Genomic DNA, 17,605 nt, shown 5'->3' with positions numbered 1-17,605 from the left:
TTCAGAATTAAAAATACAGGAATGAACCCGTTACCAATGTTAATTAAAGAACGGCCAAAGTCTCGTGAGGTTGTCTTAAGATTTATATCAGGTTGATGGGGAGGGAATAACTGATGCTTGCTTAGTTGCCAACTTATCCTTGAAAGCTCTTTGTTTGTTTATCTGTTTGACACATTTATATCCTGCTTTTAGATCAATAGCTCAATGTGGCTTCCATGGTGTTCACTGTATTTTTCCCATAACAATCTTATAATATCTTATAATATAAGTTGGTTTGAGAGAGACTGATGGACCCAAAGTTAAAGATGAACTGAAGACTCTTGGGTCTCTCTGGGTCTAGTTCAGGGATAGGCAACCTTGGCTCTTTTATGACTCGTGGACTTCAACTCCCAGAATTCCTGAGCCAGCCATGCTGAGAGGAAAGGGACACATTTCCAAGCTGAGCCATGCTGGCTCAGGAATTCTGGGAGTTGAAGTCCACGAGTCATAAAAGAGCCAAGGTTGCCTACCCCTGGTCTAGTTCAATGTTTCTCAACCTTGGCAATTGTAAGCAACTTGGCAACTTGTCTAATCCATACTTTCTATTTCAAGGTCTGTGTCCCACTCTTCCTCTTGATCTTCTTCTTCTTCTTCTTCCTCGGTTTCTTCTTCAGAATAGCTTAGAGCTTTCTCCAAGAAGGAAGCGCTGTTCTCCCGGCAGATGGGTTCTGATATATCAGAGGACCTTGAAAAAGTCTGATATAAAATCATGTCAAGATACGGAAACATAGGAACATACCTAACTCTATCCAAAAGAAGCAACGATACAGAGGTCCAGCTAACAAACAAGATTTTTTTCCCCCCAAACTAGGAACAGCAATCAATCAGAAAAAGCAGAACCCTTAGAAACCTGAATAAGACATATGGATTTCTATCAAGCAGGCTGGGAAAAATACAGGACGTAAAATAAATAATAGACTCTCAATATTCTGACAGATATACCGAATACATTGGAAATATTCAAGGGTTTACCCCGTCTCAACTGATAATATGATTAAGGAGGAGCTCATTTTATAATAATGTCACTTTAACTACCTTTATATCAGGAAGTGGTAAACGGTCCAGAAATTAAACTTTGCAACGTAACTTTCTGAAGCATGCTTTCACCTCCCTACAAAAGCAAAACACCAAAATAGACACTAAGCTAAGAAATTTGCACCAATGTGAAGCAGAAAATGTACCGTAGGTTTGGCCCGGCACAAACAAAGAGGCAAAATTGCACTCTCCCTGAGTTATGTTTCTTTAGAACTGGATAAAAGTGTGTCCTCCTATAAAGCTGGAACATGGTTTTAGAATTCATGTGGTTTATAGGGTTACATAAGCAAGAAAACAGCCGTTTGCATGAAAATAGATAAAAAGCAGAAGTTGCTACAATATCATGGCTTGCCCAGTACATTTCAAAAGCATATTTAGAAAGAAACCTATTTAGCAAACCCAGTTGCCTCTATTTGTAGCTTCCTGCCATGCATCTCCTGAGCTACGGACGGTTACCTATTATTATAACTCATTTATTCTTTTTAATTCAGCCATTTCAATGCAGGAATTCTTGATCACCATCATCCTGATCGACCCCAGAGTTTTTCATTCCATTTCATTCGACTATCCATGTAATTCCATGCGCGTCGCCCTGCTTTTTGGAGCCAGGAACAAGCCAGGTTCCAATCGCTGAGAGCTTATTCTTAGCCTTATTTTGAGGGACCCAGCTCAGAGCCCCCCAAGAATCCCTTCTCTCAACCCTGAGCTACAAATCAGTGGAACCACCTGCCTCCAGAAGCGGTGAATGCTCCAACACTGGAAGTTTTTAAGAAGAGACTGGACAGCCATTTGTCTGAAATGGTATAGGGTCTCCTGCCTGAGCAGGGAGTTGGACTAGATGACCTCCAAGGTCCCTTCCAACTTTATTATTATTATTATTAAATATTCTCCTCTATCGGTAGCCTGGTTCTTGTTTAGTCAAGAGAAACCGTCATTAAAAGTGGAGGCTAAACCACCGTTATTGCAAAACATTTATTTTGCTATGTACGGATTTGCACGAATTAGATTGGAAACCTTGCGCTCACCTTCCACCTGGGGGGCACCAGCCCCCCCCCCCCCGGCCTGGGACTCCGCATTGGACCATCCGGCATTCAGCAAATTCCTATTTCTCTCCCCCCCCCAACATAATAGCAGCCCTTTGGGGTGTATTTCCCATTGATGCGATGTCATCCCAACCTCAAATATGAATGACAACACAGGCAGTCCTCAACTTCCAACAATTCCTTTAGTGACCATTCAAAGTTGCAACAGCACTGGGAAAAAAAAGTGAGTTATGACCATTTTTCACACTTACGGCCGTTTCGGGATCCTCCCGCGATTTACATTCGGAGGCCTGACAGCCGGTTCATACTTACAACGGTCGCAGCGTCCCGGGGTCACACAATTCCCCTTTTGCGACCATCTGACAAGCCAAGTCAATGGGAAAGCCAGATTCACTTAACAACCCTGTTATTAATTTCATAACTGCAGCGATTCGCCTGACAAATTGGACGGAAAGGTCGTAAAACGGGGCAAAACTCACTTAACAACATAAATTTGGGGCTCGGTTTTGGTCGTAAGTTGAGGACTACCTGTATAAATAAGAATGAGCAGCAATCTCTCTTTTGGACTGCAACTGCCATCATCCCCAGCCACCCCTGCTCGCCAAAGCTCCCCACCGTCTTTCAGATGTATTGGACTACAACTGCCATCATCCCCAGCCAAAAGCTCCCCATCGTCTTTCAGATGTATTGGACTACAACTGCCCTCATCCCCAGCCAAAAGCTCCCCATCATCTTTCAGATGTATTGGACTACAACTGCCATCATCCCCAGCCAAAAGCTCCCCACCGTCTTTCAGATGTATTGGACTACAACTGCCCTCATCCCCAGCCGGCACTGCTCCTCACAGCCTTCCAGCCGTGCTGGACTACAACCGCCCTCATCCGCAGCCGGCGCGCTGCCGAGGTCTACCAGGAAGGAAGGCCCTTCCTTCCCTTTTTTGATCAGCCTGACTCGGGACGTCCCGTCAGTTTGTCCCCGCTGGACTCCAACTCCCATGACGCCCAGCCTCGGGAGCAATGGGAGCTGGGGTCCGGCAGGGGCCGCGGGAGGCGGCGCTTTCCTCCTTGCCTCTGAGTTCCGCGAGCCGGAGGCGCTGGGAGCGAGGGACGCGGAGGACGCGCTGCCGGAGGGCCGCTCCCCCGCCGCGTCGGCCTCCTGCTCGGGCACCGGCGAGAGCGGCGGCCCGGGCATCGGCGCGGCTGGGCTCGGCCGGCCCTGCTGCCATGGCAACGGCGTCGCCGCGCAGGGGACGGAGGCGGCCGGCTGGCGGAAGGGGCGGGCGCATCCGGAAAGCGCGCGTGGCCATTGGAGGAGGGAGGAGAGCCGGCACCTAGCGACCTCCCGCTCGCGTTGCCTGGCAACCCATCTGGCGGGGCCTCTGCTGCCTCGCCTAGGCCTCGAGCTGAGGTAGTATCCTTCTGGCCGCAAACCGGGCAAGCAGCGGCCTCGCGGAGCCCCGTCAGCCCGGATCGAAGGGATGCTTTTTCGCGCGGTCTCCCGGGCAGACATTGCGAGCTCCGAGGAGGAACGGGCGCGAAGCTGAAACCTCGCTGGGCCTCGATGCCCCGTCCCCTCTGCTGCTGCTGCTGCTGCTGCAGCCGCCGCTTCCAGGCGCAAGCGGGCCCGGCGTCCTTCCAGACAGACTGAAGGGGCCACAAGAATCCTGCGCGGCGGCGCCCGGAGAGCCCGGGCTGGGTGGCCTTTCCTGGGGTGGAAGCCCCGGGTGACCTTGTCCCCGGTGACCGCCGCCGCCCCCGGCCAAAGGGGCTGAGCTTCGTCTCGCCCTCTGGACTTTATCACCGGCCCGCAGACTCTCCAGCCCTGCATGAAGCCGCCTGATAAGCAAGCTGCTCCTTGCTTCAAAAAAACCCCCCAAAAACCTGACTTTTCAATTGTGCAGGAGAAACCGTATTATTTTATCAATAGCTTCATTAGCTGACACTTTGGGGGGGAAGTGCAAAGAAGAGCAACTAAGATGATCCAAGGCCTGGAGACTAAAACATACGAAGAATGGCTGCAGGACTTGGATTTAGCCAGTCTAGAGAAAAGAAGGAAAAGGGGGGGCATGATAGCAGGGTTCCAATATTTGAGGGGCTCCACAAAGAAGAGGGGTCAAACTATTCTCCAAAGCACTAGAAGGCAGGAAAAGAAGCAACTAATCAAGGAGAGAAGCAACCTGGAACTAAGGAGAAACTTCCTGACACACCAAGAACAGTTAATCAGTGGAATAGCTTGCCTCCATCCCTGGAAGTCTTTAAGAAGAGACTGGACAGCAGCTTGTCTGAAATGGTATAGGTCTCCTGCTTGAGAGGGGGTTGAACTAGAAGATCTCCAGATCTTCCAGCTCTGTTCTGATTCTGACTCTAAACAGCCGTGCAAAAACACTGACAAAGAGCTGGAGATGTTAGATCAGGACACTGATAGCTCTTGTAACATAATCCTGCGCTACTACTGAGTTCTGACAGCATGCTAAACTAGAAAACAACACAAAAATGGAGGGAGGGTCTGCACTTTGGCATGTTACGTAGAGCAGGGGACCCCAACCTGTGGGACAGTCCACTACCAGGCTGTGGGCTATTGGCCACCGGATCATGTAAGTGGCTGGCTGGTGCACGTGTGTGCACAGCCCCACTCACACGTGCGACGCTGCCAGTGTTCACAGCCCCGCTTGCATGAGCATCAGCACGAGCATCCTGGGCGTTTCGCATGAGCATTGCCACAAATGGCATTTGTAGCCCCACGTGTGCAAGTGCTCACAACCCCACATGCATTCACACACACCCCATAAAACTATGCCTTCTTCTCCCCTCCCCGCCCCCTGCTCTGGGCGGCCAACCCCAAAAGGTTGGTGAATTCTGATGTAGAGCTACCCAGTCTGGGTTGCCAAAATGTGAATGATCACTAGATGGTAGCAGAGAATATTGCTGCCATCTGGTGGTGGATCACATTTTGCAATCCAGATCTAGTACAGGCAATCCCTGAGTTACGAGTGTCCACTTAACGCTCGTTCGAAGTTATGCAATAAGTGCTCCTAGCGCTTACAAGCAAGTCCCGAGATTATGAATATTGCAGCATCACAGCAGTCGTTCATCCTTATGAATGACCACAGAGGCTCTGCAACATTCACCCTGCTTATTCCCTCCCCACCCACGCCCGGGTCTCCCTACGCACTAGGCCATCAATACTCATCCTGCGAAGATCGAGATCCTTCACTATCTTGGCTGCTCCAGGCCTTCCGTGCGTTCGCAGAGAACGGAGGCCTAAATTAACGCAAGATCAGGCAAGATCAGTGGGGCGAGATCTCATGCTACTGATCTCGCGTAATCTCATGGTACTTTAGGCCTCTGTTCTCTGCAACAGAGAACGGAACCGAAGCCAGGGACGCTTCCAAGTGCGTCCGGAGGCCTTTTCCAGGCCGCTGCCACCCAGAAACGTCCCCCGGCCTCAGATCCAGGTGGCAACAGGAACCGTGGCAGAGAAGGGTCTTTTCAAGGTGAGACCGGCGTGGCAGGAAGGGAGGAGGAAGCATAAGGTATCTTAGTGGGTCGGGGAGGCCCTGGGGGCCTTCCGCATCCTGAGATACCTCATGTTCACTTAACGAGCCGCGTGCATCTTAACGAGCAAGGGAGTGATCTCGGAGGTACGAGATTCACTCCCACGGGTTTTGGAGTTACGAGTGGAATGGCAGGCTCCATTGCACTCGTAACTCGAGGACTATCTGTACCTGATACAGATAATCCCCCAGGTAAGAAGATCCATTCACAAGTATGATTTAGCCGAAAGTGTATTTATGCTACCAAGAAGAGGGCTCTGCCGTCATGTGATCTGGATTCAGTCACTCCTGCAGTGGTGGCCATCCTATTCAATCAGAAGAGGTTTTTATTTGCACGTCATATGTGTGAACACACCAGTTAGGGTTTGTTCATCCAGATTTAGGGTTTAGTGTGTTCCGCAGACTCAGCCCATCTGTAATACATTGTCATATTTACTGGCGTAATGCAGCATACTACTTCAAAATCAATCTTGCTTATTAGGGGACTCAAATGTCCTGTGACCACAGATAATTCATAAAAGCAAACTAAAGTTGCACCTTTCAGGATTTCTCTGATCACTGCCAGATAGGTTTGTTTGCAGGTGAGCACACATCAGGGATGGCTGCAAAGGGAGGGGTGTGTCAAGAAAGTTAAGATGATGATAATGACTGTCCAAACCTCCACTCCTTTTTGCATGTAAAAAAAAGCACAGACCACCCTCTTGTCTTTTTGATCCTGGCCTGCAGATTTCCTAGCATTTATCATGTTCTTTCCTAAGATGACTTTGTGGGCCAGAGGTGTTTTTCTCAACAAACATGGAGGCCACCAAGGGAGATGTCCATGGACACACTGAGACTCATGACACCAGGTTGGGGAAGCAGAGATAGAAGCTTGCTTAGGAATGAAAATTCGTGGTGACCATCTTGTGGTGAGATGAACGGCAAATAAATTTAATAAATATAAATAAATGGCAGGCTCCACTTCCCTGGTTGTGTTCAAGGAGTCATGGCTCTTTAACCTGGATGCCTGGACTCTGATGTCCTTGTTTGCTTCCAGTTCTCTAGTTCTTCCTAAAATATAACCTCCACACAGGTCATCAGATCAGGCCATAGCTAAACAGGAGAAATTGACCCTAAGAGGACAAGCAGGAAAATTGTCACAGGTCTCTTTGCACGAATAGAATAAATTGCTAATTATATCACAGGAGAAGGATGAGAAGATCAATATGTTTGTGAAATGTGGGCCAAACTACGAAAAATTGTAAGCCTACATCATGCTTATCCATGGTTAACTTAATGTTAGTTTATGGAATTATTCAAATTAATCTTCATTTATACTGCAGGAAGTGGATGGTTAGTGCTGCTGCACTGAAACTGGGGCAGGCTCAGGGCTGGTGGGTTCCCCCACAGAGCTCCTGGTGCCGAACTCTGCCCGGCCGCCCTTCAAACTGCATCAGGTAGAACTGCCTGGCCAGGTGCCTGGCTATCCCTTTGAGGGCAAAGGAGGCGGCCACGATCTCCGAGGTAAGGAAGCAGAGGAGGACGCCGTGCACTGCCATTTCCAGAGGCATCCGGATCACCTGATGGTCCGTCAGGATGAAGAGCAAGACAGGCATCTCGATTACGACAGACAGGAGGAGGAATCCAGCCAGCTCCGGAACCTGTGGGAGCCAATGGGGAGGGGGGATGGTTCCATGCAGTGCTTACCTTTCGGAGACTCACCTGGCCCGTAAATTCATCCTGAATGTCAACCGAATCGCAGAAGTCTCTGGGCACCTTGGAAACCAGCTCTGCGCCTCTTAATGTTCTTCTCTGCCTCAATATTTCAGATTAACGGAACATATTTTGAAAACTCACCAGGTATTTGCACCTGCTCAGGTGTATCCACAGAGAGGGTCAAAAAAAGGTCAGGTGCCAGCCTTGCCCGGACAACATTGAAGCTCCGTCCCTTTTTGGCCTGTGCAGCTGCCCCATATGACAGCCCTGCAGCCACTTCTCTTTCAGGGCTGCAGCTGCAGGTACCCCCGACTCTTTGATTTCAGTGGAAGATGTTTAGCAATAATGTCTAAATCCTTCTACAACTGAATGAATAGAGCAGCGCCTTCCACCTCGGCATTCAAGGCTTGCGAGCTCTCCTACAGTGAGCCAGCCAGAAAGTCACAATCAAGAAGCACCTGCTCTTTCCACGGAGAGCAAAGTTGATCTCAAAACAGCAAATTGGAATTGCAGGAAACGTCCGCTGTGGAAGGTGGCATCAGTTTCAACAAGTATAAATGAGTCAAAACCCTAACAGAAATATCCGCACTCCCTCCTTGTCTTTCATTAGCCTGCAGAAGGAGGAGAGCCATTATGTTGAGGGAGGGGCACTTTCTCTGCTCCCCTTAGCAACGAAGGCCTCGACGCTCTTTGCTGCTTTCCCGCAATGCTGGGTGTCCCTTCCGTTTCCTTTTATCTGCTCTGGAACTGGTCAAAAAGATGCTCTATTTTATGTGCCACAGATCAGGGGTTCCCAGCCCTCGGTCCGTGGACCGGTACCGGGCTGCAGCATGCCAGCAACCGGTCTGCACAAACAAGCAAAGCCCCATCCGCGGGATGCAGGCAACACACAAAACCAGGCACTCTCCAGTCCGCGGAAAAACCTTTCTCTACAGAACCGGTTCCTGGTGCCCCAAAAGTTGGGGACCTCTGCCATAGAGGAAGGCATGGTTGTGGGCACCATCTTGCCTTTTGCCTTCCTCCCCCCCATCCCTGCCCCCAGGATCCATAACATCTCATGAGAAAATGTATGGTTCGTATCAGCCATGAGCATCTTGTTTTTTAAAAAAGAAAGCTAAGCCCAGCAGCTGGTTCTCCTGTCATTTCTTACCTTTTCTTGCAAATTCCCAACGTATCCAAGGAAGAGGCGGGCAGATTCCACTCCGACAATTGTCAGGTACGCACCAACCAGCAAGCACTGGTAATAGAGGGGTAGCAAGCTAAACTGCAGGGGCATAAAAAGAGATGGGGGTGTCTGCCAATGGGCTCCTCCTCCTACGCTACTCCTGTCCTTCTTCAGAGTCTTGTCCAGCATAAGGGAAGCATGGGAAGCCCTGCTTGAGATGTCACCAGGGCTGGCTGAGGAATTCTGGGAGTTGAAGTCCACAAGTCTTAAAAGTTGCCAAGTTTGAAGACCCCTGGCTTCCACCCTGTTTGCAGGTGCCAGTCGCACTATGGATTGGAAAACCACCTTTCCACCATCCCAAGCAGGAGAGGGTGGTTACCCTGGGCAGCCCATCTGTTCTGGAGCCATCAGTTAGATAGATCTGTATGTTAAGAATGTTTGGCATTTATTGGGTTAAGCGCTGTCTCCTTAAGAGATGGCTTATGGGTAATGTAGTTTTAGCTATTCAGTAAATCCCATGTTAACAGATCAGTAGGAGGAGCTACGAAGTTCATCACAGGATATCCTGGCTATGTGCCAGTTTGGAATGTTCTTTGTCTAGAGATAAGCATGGGACCACCGCAGGACTCAGATGGTCCCATTCCACGCTAGAAGTTGGTATGGAGGAATTATTGATTTCTTACCTAATAAAGATGGACAGATGTACAATATTCAGAAGAAACTACCAAGAAATCGTGAGTTCAGCAGTATTCCTGAATTAAACATCTGTTTTACAATCATCTTTGTTTGAGTTATCTGTATGATCTGGAATCGCAAAGCATCTTAGTTCTGGATCAGAACACCATCCAGGGGCACTTTACCTTCAGCTCCAGCATAATCGCCTCCGACAGGCCCCAGAAGGGGAGGAAGAAGACGTTGAAATAGAGCAGCATCTGAAGGGGCAGACTGGAGAGCACTCTGTGGCCTTCGGGGGAGAGAAAAACCACCATGGAAAAAATGGCGTTGCCTTTGGTGTTTGTGACAGATCTTCAAAGCCTAGAATCCAGGAGCAGAAGAAGCCTTTTGCCTCCAGGTCTAACCCCTGGTTCAGGATAGGGATCTGAATCAAAGTCCCCCCCCCCCAGGGAAGCCTCTGCTTGAAGGATGCTCCAAGGAAGGAGCATCTCTTTGGGGTCTTGAGCCACCGTCAAGCTGCTTGGCACGTTTTTCCTGATGTTCTGCCATTTGGGGTCACAATATAATCTCAAATTCTATAAAATGCCTAAGTGGGGTTGAATACGGTTCTCAGCCAATGCCTAAATCTCATGGAAGAGGGAGAGCTGCATTGCAGCCTGAGGGGCCCTGAAGTGAAGAGCCCATCTGAGTAAGCAGGTTAGTCGATTTCCGTGCCCATAATCCACAATCCTCTTCAATAATTCTGCTGGAATTAAGTCTCACCAGGAGCCTTGCAGGGGAGGCCAACTAGCAACTAAAGAGTGCAAAAATAGCAAGAGGCCATGGTAGCACCTGACCCTGTTCTATCTGGCCCCGAGCCACACGTTGTCTTTTCAAGATATGCAAGATGATGCATCTAGAACAGGGGTAGTCAACCTATGCTGGCTCAGGAATTCTGGGAGTTGAAGTCCACGAGTCATAAAAGAGCCAAGGTTGACTACCCCCGATCTAGAAAATGAAGGGCCCAGTTGTGGTCACCCTCTTGACTTTTTTCACCCACCCACTCACCGTTCTGGTTCTGTCCCTGCTCCAGATGTGCTCCCGTCCTCTGTCTTCCCCCAGCCAGGCCAGGCAAGTGTGAAACCTCCCTCAGCTGGATGAGCTCTGCACGCATTTCAGGAAGGAGTCTTTTGTGGCAGCCTGGAGTAAATGCAGGTAGTCCTCAACTTACGACCACAATGGAGCCCAAAATTTCTATCGCTAAGCGAGACAGTTCTTGAAGTGAGTTTTGTCCCCATCTTACTCTCTTTTTTTGCCTTGGATAAGTGGATCCCTGCAGTTGGTAAGTTAGTAACCCGGTTGTTAAGTGAAACTGGCTTCCCCATGGACTTTGCTTGTCGGAAGGTCACAAAAGGAGATCACGTGATCCCGGGACATTGCAAGCCTCATAAATATGTGAATCTGAATTTTGATCACGTGATCACAGGGATGCTGCAATGGTGATGTGAATTTACACGAGAGTCTCATGTAAAGAGTCTCTTTACATGAGGGGGTCCTTGGTGCTCTCTGAGCTTGCCTGTTTTCTTGCAGACATTTCATTGCCCTAACTGGGTAACATCACCAGAGCACTGATGATGTTACCTAGTTTGGTAATGAAATGTCTGCAAGAAAACAGGCAAGCTCAGAGGGCACCAAGGACCCCATAGTCCGTCCTCCCTCCCTCCCTTCCTCCCTTCCTTCCTTCCCCCCTCCCTTCCTTCACCCCCCTCCCTAAATTCCACTCCCTTGTACCACTGATGATGTTCCCTAGTTGGGTAATGAAACGTCTGCAAGAAAACAGGCAAGCTCAGAGAGCACCAAGGACCCCCTCATTTCAACCCTGAGCTACAAATAAATTAGAAATGCTTCTTCCTAGTTTTCTCCCCTCCTGGGCTGAGCTGGCACTGAATCATAAGCGGGTAACTGAGTCTCCTTCCATTGCTTGGTTCCTCTGCCAGCCTGCCCGCAATCTCTGACAGGAGGGGTATTCTGGATTTGGACGCTCTTGGGACTCTACCGCAGGGGTGAGGAGCCTTGGCCCTTTCATGACTGGTGGACTTCAACTCAGCCACGCTGGCTGGGGAATTCTGGGAGTTGAAGTCCACCAGTCATAAAAGGAAGTCCCCACCCCTGCTATAGAGCAGGGGTGTCAAACTCAATTTCATTGAGGGCCGCATCAGCATTGTGGTTGCCCTCGGGGGGGGGTGTCCAGGGTGGGTGTGGCCTACTGGGTGGGCGTGGATGGAGTGGGTGTGGCCTACTGGGTGGGTGTGGCCAGCTCTACATCGTTCCCGTCAAGGGTGCCTGTGGGGGCCTGGGCAGGAGTGGGACAGATCTGAGGGTCTCTGGCAGAAGGGGGTGGGACCGGGGCAAGTGCCAAGGCATGGTCCACTGGAGGAGCCTCAGTGTTCCTCTCAGGCCATGCAGGGGAGGGTGCTGATGGAGCTAAGACTGAATGAGTTTCAGCATAGATGGCCACCACAAAATTGTACATTGGCTCCTGGCTGGCCTGGGCCAGGGCCAAGGCAGAGGGGGCCGTTCCCTCACTGTTTCCAGGATGGCTTTGCAGGCCACATGAAACAACTTTGCGGGCTGCATCCGCCCCCCCGGGCCTTGTGTTTGCCATGTCTGCTCTATAGCCTTGAATCCCCCCCCAACCATCCAGCCTTTTGGATGTTGCGGCCCTCCTTGCAACGTGGGTGGGGGTGTGAAACCCTTCTGTGCTGCATGGCAGCCCACCCCCCACCCCCGACCCCAGGTACCTAGCTGGTAGACCTGAGCCATGCTGCTGTCCTAGGTCTGGCCGTTGCCGGAGAGAGAGAGAGAGAGAGAGAGAGAGAGAGAGAGAGAGAGAGAGAGTGACACCAAAAGTCATCAAGCCTTCCAGAGATCCAGAAAGAAGTTGCAGTCCTCACAGCCCAGGATCGTACTCTCTCCTGTTCCCTCCCCCAGTCCCAGCTGGATCACGAGACGAGACGTGACAGTAGAAGTGCTTAATCTCATTTTCAGACCAGGCTGTCCCAACTGTCCTTCAAGTCTGGGTTAATCTGGTGGTGCTCAAAATAGGACGTGGGAAGGACGAGAACGTGACAATGGCTGGCCTGTGACATTGCCAGATAAGAAAGCACACACACACTATCTGTTCCCGTTGTAACCCTTCACTTAGAGCAGGAGTCCCCAACACCCGGTCCCTGGATCAGTACCGGGCTGCAGCATGCCAGCAACCGGGCCGCACAAACAAGCAAAGCCCCATCCGCGAGATGCAGGCAGCACACAAAACCACGCACCCTCCGGTCCGCGGAAAAACCTCTGTCCACAAAACCGGTCCCTGGTGCCCAAAAGGTTGGAGACCTCTGACTTAGAGCACTGAAAAGTGGTCCTAACGACCTTCCGTCTATGCCAGGGGTCTCCAGACTTGGCAACTGGGGGACTTCAGCTCCCAGAATTCCCTAGCCAGTGCTTGCAGCGCTGTGATGTGCAAAAAGGGCTTCCCAGCATCCCGCTTGCTCTGTCCTTCCAGCTCAGCCTCTCATCTGCCTTGGCCGTGAAGCTATTTAATGTGGCTGTAGGAATTGCTGCCATGAACATGATAAGACTGAAAACCAGGCTTGTCAGATGCTGTATTTTGTCTATCCTGCTCTATGGAGTGGAGAGTGGGTCTCTGACAGAAGGCCACCTGAAGAGACTAGAAGCATCTGAAATGTGGATTTACAGGCGGCTGTTACGTACAAGCTGGGTTGACAAGATCAGAAATGAGGAGGGGATAAGCTGCCTGGGAAAGCCGAGGGAAATCATCAAAACAATTAAAAAACGAAAATTAGAATATTTCGGACATGTGATGCGACACCCAGAAGAATACGGCGTACTCCATTTAATCCTCCAGGGAAAGATGGAAGGCCAACGAGGTCCAGGCAGAAGAAGAACGTCGTGGCTTCAAAATCTAAGGGACTGGTTTGGACAAAACTCAGCAGCACTTTTTCGTGCGGCTGCTGATAAAAACAGGATCGCCAACAGGATCGCCAACATCCGATAACGGATATGGCACAAGAAGAAGAAGAAGTAGGAATTGCTGCATTTCCATGCCTGCTGTCAGTCTTGGTAGCAGCCTTGCTTCTGCAGCTCCTCTTAAAAACACATTGCGCTTTCCAACGTTGAAAGGTTTTTTAGCCCTAAGCAGAGTTCAGATTAAGATGAGGGTTGGAGACCTTCCAGGAGGAAAGCCACGTGAATGGCTCCCAGTTACTCAGCTGTTACTCAGCGGTTTGAAGGCTTGATGTCGCTGGCAAATTTATGCAGGAAACGCCATCAGGATGGTGGCCATGTTTGCACTAAGTTTCCAAAAGGCAAGTGTTCTGCCTCTGTTTTACGTGCAGGTGCAGGTCATGGGCTGACCATGACACTGATTTACGGTCACCGTATGAAAAATGTGTGTAAAATTTTACATACCATGCACATGTATGAGAAGCCCTCATGTCTATGGGTTCCTCCCTTTTCCCCCCTAATGTTTTCTTTTCTCTGTTCTGTTTGGTAAAATGAATAAAGGCAAACACATTTTTTAAAAAACAAGACCCCCACCGCCAAGGGGTCCTCCTGCAGCTGCTCCACCTCCGGAGTTCAGCAGCGCCACCCCAAAGGGCCCTGGAGGCTGGTGCCCCATGTCTGGAAGGGGAGGGAGGCGAGGAGGAAAGAGGCTGCAGCCATCGGAGTGGGCACCTCTAGCTTGCACCGGTGTCTCCATTACCTCCTCCTTCGGCCACGGGGGGCTGAACTGACGTACCCACAAGAAGCCAGAAGTTAGAAGCAAGGAGGAAGAGTCTGGAACACTTGGACTACATCTCCCATTGTCTAAATGTCTAAAAACATTTTCAGCCAGGAATGCAAGACATGATGGAAGTTGTAGTCCAATAGGACTGGAAGACACCTCCCTCGCTCCCTCCCACCCATTTCTGGAGGTTGAGCTTTGGTCCAGGGTTCAGCTCCACAGAACAGACAGGCACCTGCCTAGGGCCCAGGTGAGTGTGGCTGGCCCACAGGTGTCTTCTCTCTCCCTTCCCAACTTCTTGCCCCTTTTAGACTACGGTGCCCGTCCCGTTCCTTCCACCAAGAGAGAAGCACCGGAGGCTAACATAACGTAGATGCATGGCATACATTCGGTTTATTAAGAACATTTTTAAAAAGTGTGGAGACTGTGAAAGCAGGGAGAAGGCCACATCAGGCCAGACCAACCGCCCTCTTACTTGCGCGTCTGGGATGGGGAGCCCCCCGGGGGGAGGGCAAGACGTATATAGGGAGATCTCAAATTATGATCACACTTGGGACCAGAATTTCAACTGCATCCAATTTTATGACCGTTTTGCCCCAGTCGTTAAGTGAATCGTGCGGTCATTAAGCAAAACTGGTTTCCCCCATTGACTTTGCTCGATGAAAATCGGCTGGGAACGTCGCCAATGGTGACCACACGAGCTGGGGATGCTGTAACCCTCGAAGATACATGCCGGTTGCTAAGCATCCGCTGTCGAATCCATGACCGTGGGAATGCCATGCCGCAAAGGTCATAAAATGCAGGGACTTCTTTTGATTTACTTTTTCCAGGGCCATCACTAAATGAATGGCTGTAAGTTGGGGATTAACCATAGCATCAAAAGTAGAGCTGGTGGCCCCAGGGGTGCAATCCAAGCTCTGCGCATCCCACATAAAACCCAGCTGCACCGTGTCGATTTTACTAGTGCGAGCAGGAGCAGGATGACTCCGTTTCCCCCGTGTGGATTTATGAATCCATCGCACGGGGAGGAAAAAGGAGAATAATTTCTGCCCGGCGTTGGTTTTGGCCTTTCCGGACAAAGAGGCTGCATTCTGGCCAAGAGGCAGGAGCGGAACAAAAAGGAAGCTCGGTTTAATTAAAAGGCCAACCTGCTTTCAATTAATAGCCAAGATGATCCTTCTCTAGTTATCCAGTAAAAAAAACCACCCTGATCCGAGAGTGGAATTCCACGCTGCTTCAGCATCCCTACACAGGAAACCTGGTCCCGAATCTAAAGTGCACTGCCAAGGAAAAAAAGTGGGGGGGGGGGGGAAGGGAGATGGAACCAGGGTAGAAGCTGCAGGTTCCAGTCATCCCACTAGATCAGGGGTGGTTCAGCCACAGAGGAGCAAGGAACAGAAGCTGCTCAGGCCACGTTGTGGTTTCCCAGCTCTCCAAGGGACCTTCTACCACCATCCACATGACGCAAGAAGACATTTTTGGCACATGGCACTGTGGGAGCAGCGGGCAAGGGCTTGCCCTGGGAGAAGGGAAGGGTGGCGCCAGGCAGCATCCAGAGGAAGCTGTGCCCTGTCCCCAAGCAGCCTCGGCAGCTGACTCGTTGGGCCTTGTGCCAGCCTGCAAAAGGTGCCCGCCCCGTGCATTTCCCTTCCCTCCCCAGCCCGCCGGTTCCAAGGATGCTCCTTCAGCTCCACCCGGAGGGCTGCTACAACCGTCTCACAGCAGCTCTAGTGCGAGTCCACCTCCGATGCGCTCCACGGAGATCCTGGAGATGAGGGAAAGAGCCAGGAGAAGAGCCACTGTGTGTGTGGGGGGGTGGGATGTCAGGCTCGCCAAGCCTGGAGGAAGGTGCCTTTGCAGAGGTCCCTAAAAGGGAACCAGACACGGGATTCCCAGTGTTTTTAGGAGCCTTTCCCCGTCAGCCAGGACATGTCTCCGGTTCTGCAGAAAAGACAAAACGGCAGCTGGGTTAGGGCAGCCTCCCTGAAGGCCAGCAGGAAACAGACAATGCTGGCTTAAAGGCCGGACCAGGGGTGCAGTCCAACCAGGCAGTAGCTCAGCCAAAGCCTTCCTCACTTTGGGCCATGTTCGCTCCCTGGCACGGCTGGAAACCCGCCAGGAAATTCTTGGACAGGAAGGGAGGGTCACAGGAGGAGGTCGCACAGGAATGACAGGCATTGTGCTGGTCAGAGTATATAGCTATCTCAGGAATTAAGAACTGTCCCCTTAAGGCAGGGCTTTTCAACCTTTTCACCCATTGTACCACTTTTAGGATATGGCAACATCCGAGTACCACCAGTCGCCTAGCAAGGTGTCAAAAACTTGATGTCCCCCCCCAAAAAGGAAAAAGGTGATAAAGTGCAGGTAGTCCTTGACTTACAACTGTTCGCTTAGTGACTTTTTGAAGTTACAATGGCACTGAAAAAAGTGCCCTCCAAGCCACAGTCGAGCAAGACACCTGCCTGCCCACCCGACGGCGCTCTTCCTCCTGTCCGAGGTTTTCATTGTTGTGAGCATTTCTGTTGAGGATTGGCAGCGGGGGTGGGATGGGGGATGTTTGGTTTTTATTCCCCCCGTCTGCTGGGTGGTTGCAGCAGGTTTTGGTCACTTCACATGACTCTGGGACATTGTGACTGTCATAAATATGAATCAGTTGCCAAGCATCTGAATGTAAATCACAAGACCCTGGAGAGGCTGCAACATTCCAGCTGATTGGCGCTTCTTCTGGGCTCAACAGAAGCGCCAGGATCAGTGCCGAGCTCCAGCTGGAGCCTGGCGCTGATCCTGGCGTTTCCGCTGAGCCCTGACAGCCCTGCAGCTCCAGCCGTCTCTCGCTCAGGCTTGTGCGGTGCTGCCACCGGTTCAACTCATTCCCCTCCCCCACTACCACTTTTCTAGGATGGTCGCGTACCACCTGCCAGGTGCCAATGTACCACAGGTGGTACCCGTACCACTGGTTGAAAAGCCCTGCCTTAAGGGATAGTCTTCCGGGTAACGTAGTTTAAGTTACCTGGTCATATCTGTGTTCGGCCAGCCACTGGGAGGGACTTCTGATTGTTACTGGATTTCCTGGCTACGTGCTGGCCAGCGAGGTCTTGACGAATTCCAGCCACGGGAACTGTTTGCTTCGTTAGCATGGAGGAAACTCTCTCTTTTTACTCAGGCATGCAGACGAAGATTTTATCTCTTTTTACTGTCCCGTATCGAGCAAGAAGGCTGCTGCTGAATATCGCTCGATGCAGGCAGATTAACTCCACGGAAGGGTTTCATGCAGATTGCTTTAATTCATCAGGCATTCTTTAACATTAACTCACAGTTACTGAAGATACATCTGACATTCATTGCATAATCTGTACCCAACACATAGGTAAAAAGAGAGAGTTTCTTCCATGCTAACGAAGCAAACAGTTCCCGTGGCTGGAATTCGTCAAGACCTCGCTGGCCAGCACGCAGCCAGGAAATCCAGTAACAATCAGAAGTCCCTCCCAGTGGCCAATCCGAACACAGATATGACCAGGTAACTTAAACCAGGGCTTTTCAACCAGTGGTATTGGTACCACCTGTGGTACATTGGCACCTGGCAGGTGGTACGCGACCATCCTAGGAAAGTGGTAGTGGGG

The 17,605-nt window shown here is 50.7% G+C and overlaps 2 protein-coding genes across 2 annotated transcripts in view; both read right to left on the bottom strand.

Annotated features, from left to right (window-relative positions):
* Positions 1-5,295: 5,295 nt before the first annotated feature.
* On the bottom strand, positions 5,296-10,358 carry LOC107299209 (transmembrane protein 17B-like). The gene is made up of 6 exons (XM_015828574.1): positions 10,253-10,358; positions 9,391-9,494; positions 8,516-8,629; positions 7,099-7,310; positions 6,669-6,716; positions 5,296-5,377 (listed from the first exon to the last, which is right to left on the bottom strand). Exons 1-6 carry the CDS (start codon positions 10,356-10,358, stop codon positions 5,296-5,298), a joined length of 666 nt encoding a protein of 221 aa, XP_015684060.1.
* Positions 10,359-15,886: 5,528 nt separating this feature from the next.
* Positions 15,887-17,605, bottom strand: part of AIFM3 (apoptosis inducing factor mitochondria associated 3) — a gene marked incomplete at its 5' end in the record, with an annotated part of 35,347 nt that continues 33,628 nt past the window's right edge. The window contains one exon of the mRNA XM_029286714.1: positions 15,887-15,926. Coding sequence (XP_029142547.1) covers positions 15,887-15,926 — 40 coding nt within the window. The remainder of the gene's footprint in view (positions 15,927-17,605) is intronic.

The sequence above is a fragment of the Protobothrops mucrosquamatus genome, unplaced genomic scaffold, assembly GCF_001527695.2.
Source record: "Protobothrops mucrosquamatus isolate PMUCROS unplaced genomic scaffold, P.Mucros_1.0 scaffold4673, whole genome shotgun sequence".
In the NCBI taxonomy this organism is placed as follows: Eukaryota; Metazoa; Chordata; class Lepidosauria; order Squamata; family Viperidae; genus Protobothrops; species Protobothrops mucrosquamatus.
This window is presented reverse-complemented; position numbering and strand designations above follow the sequence as displayed.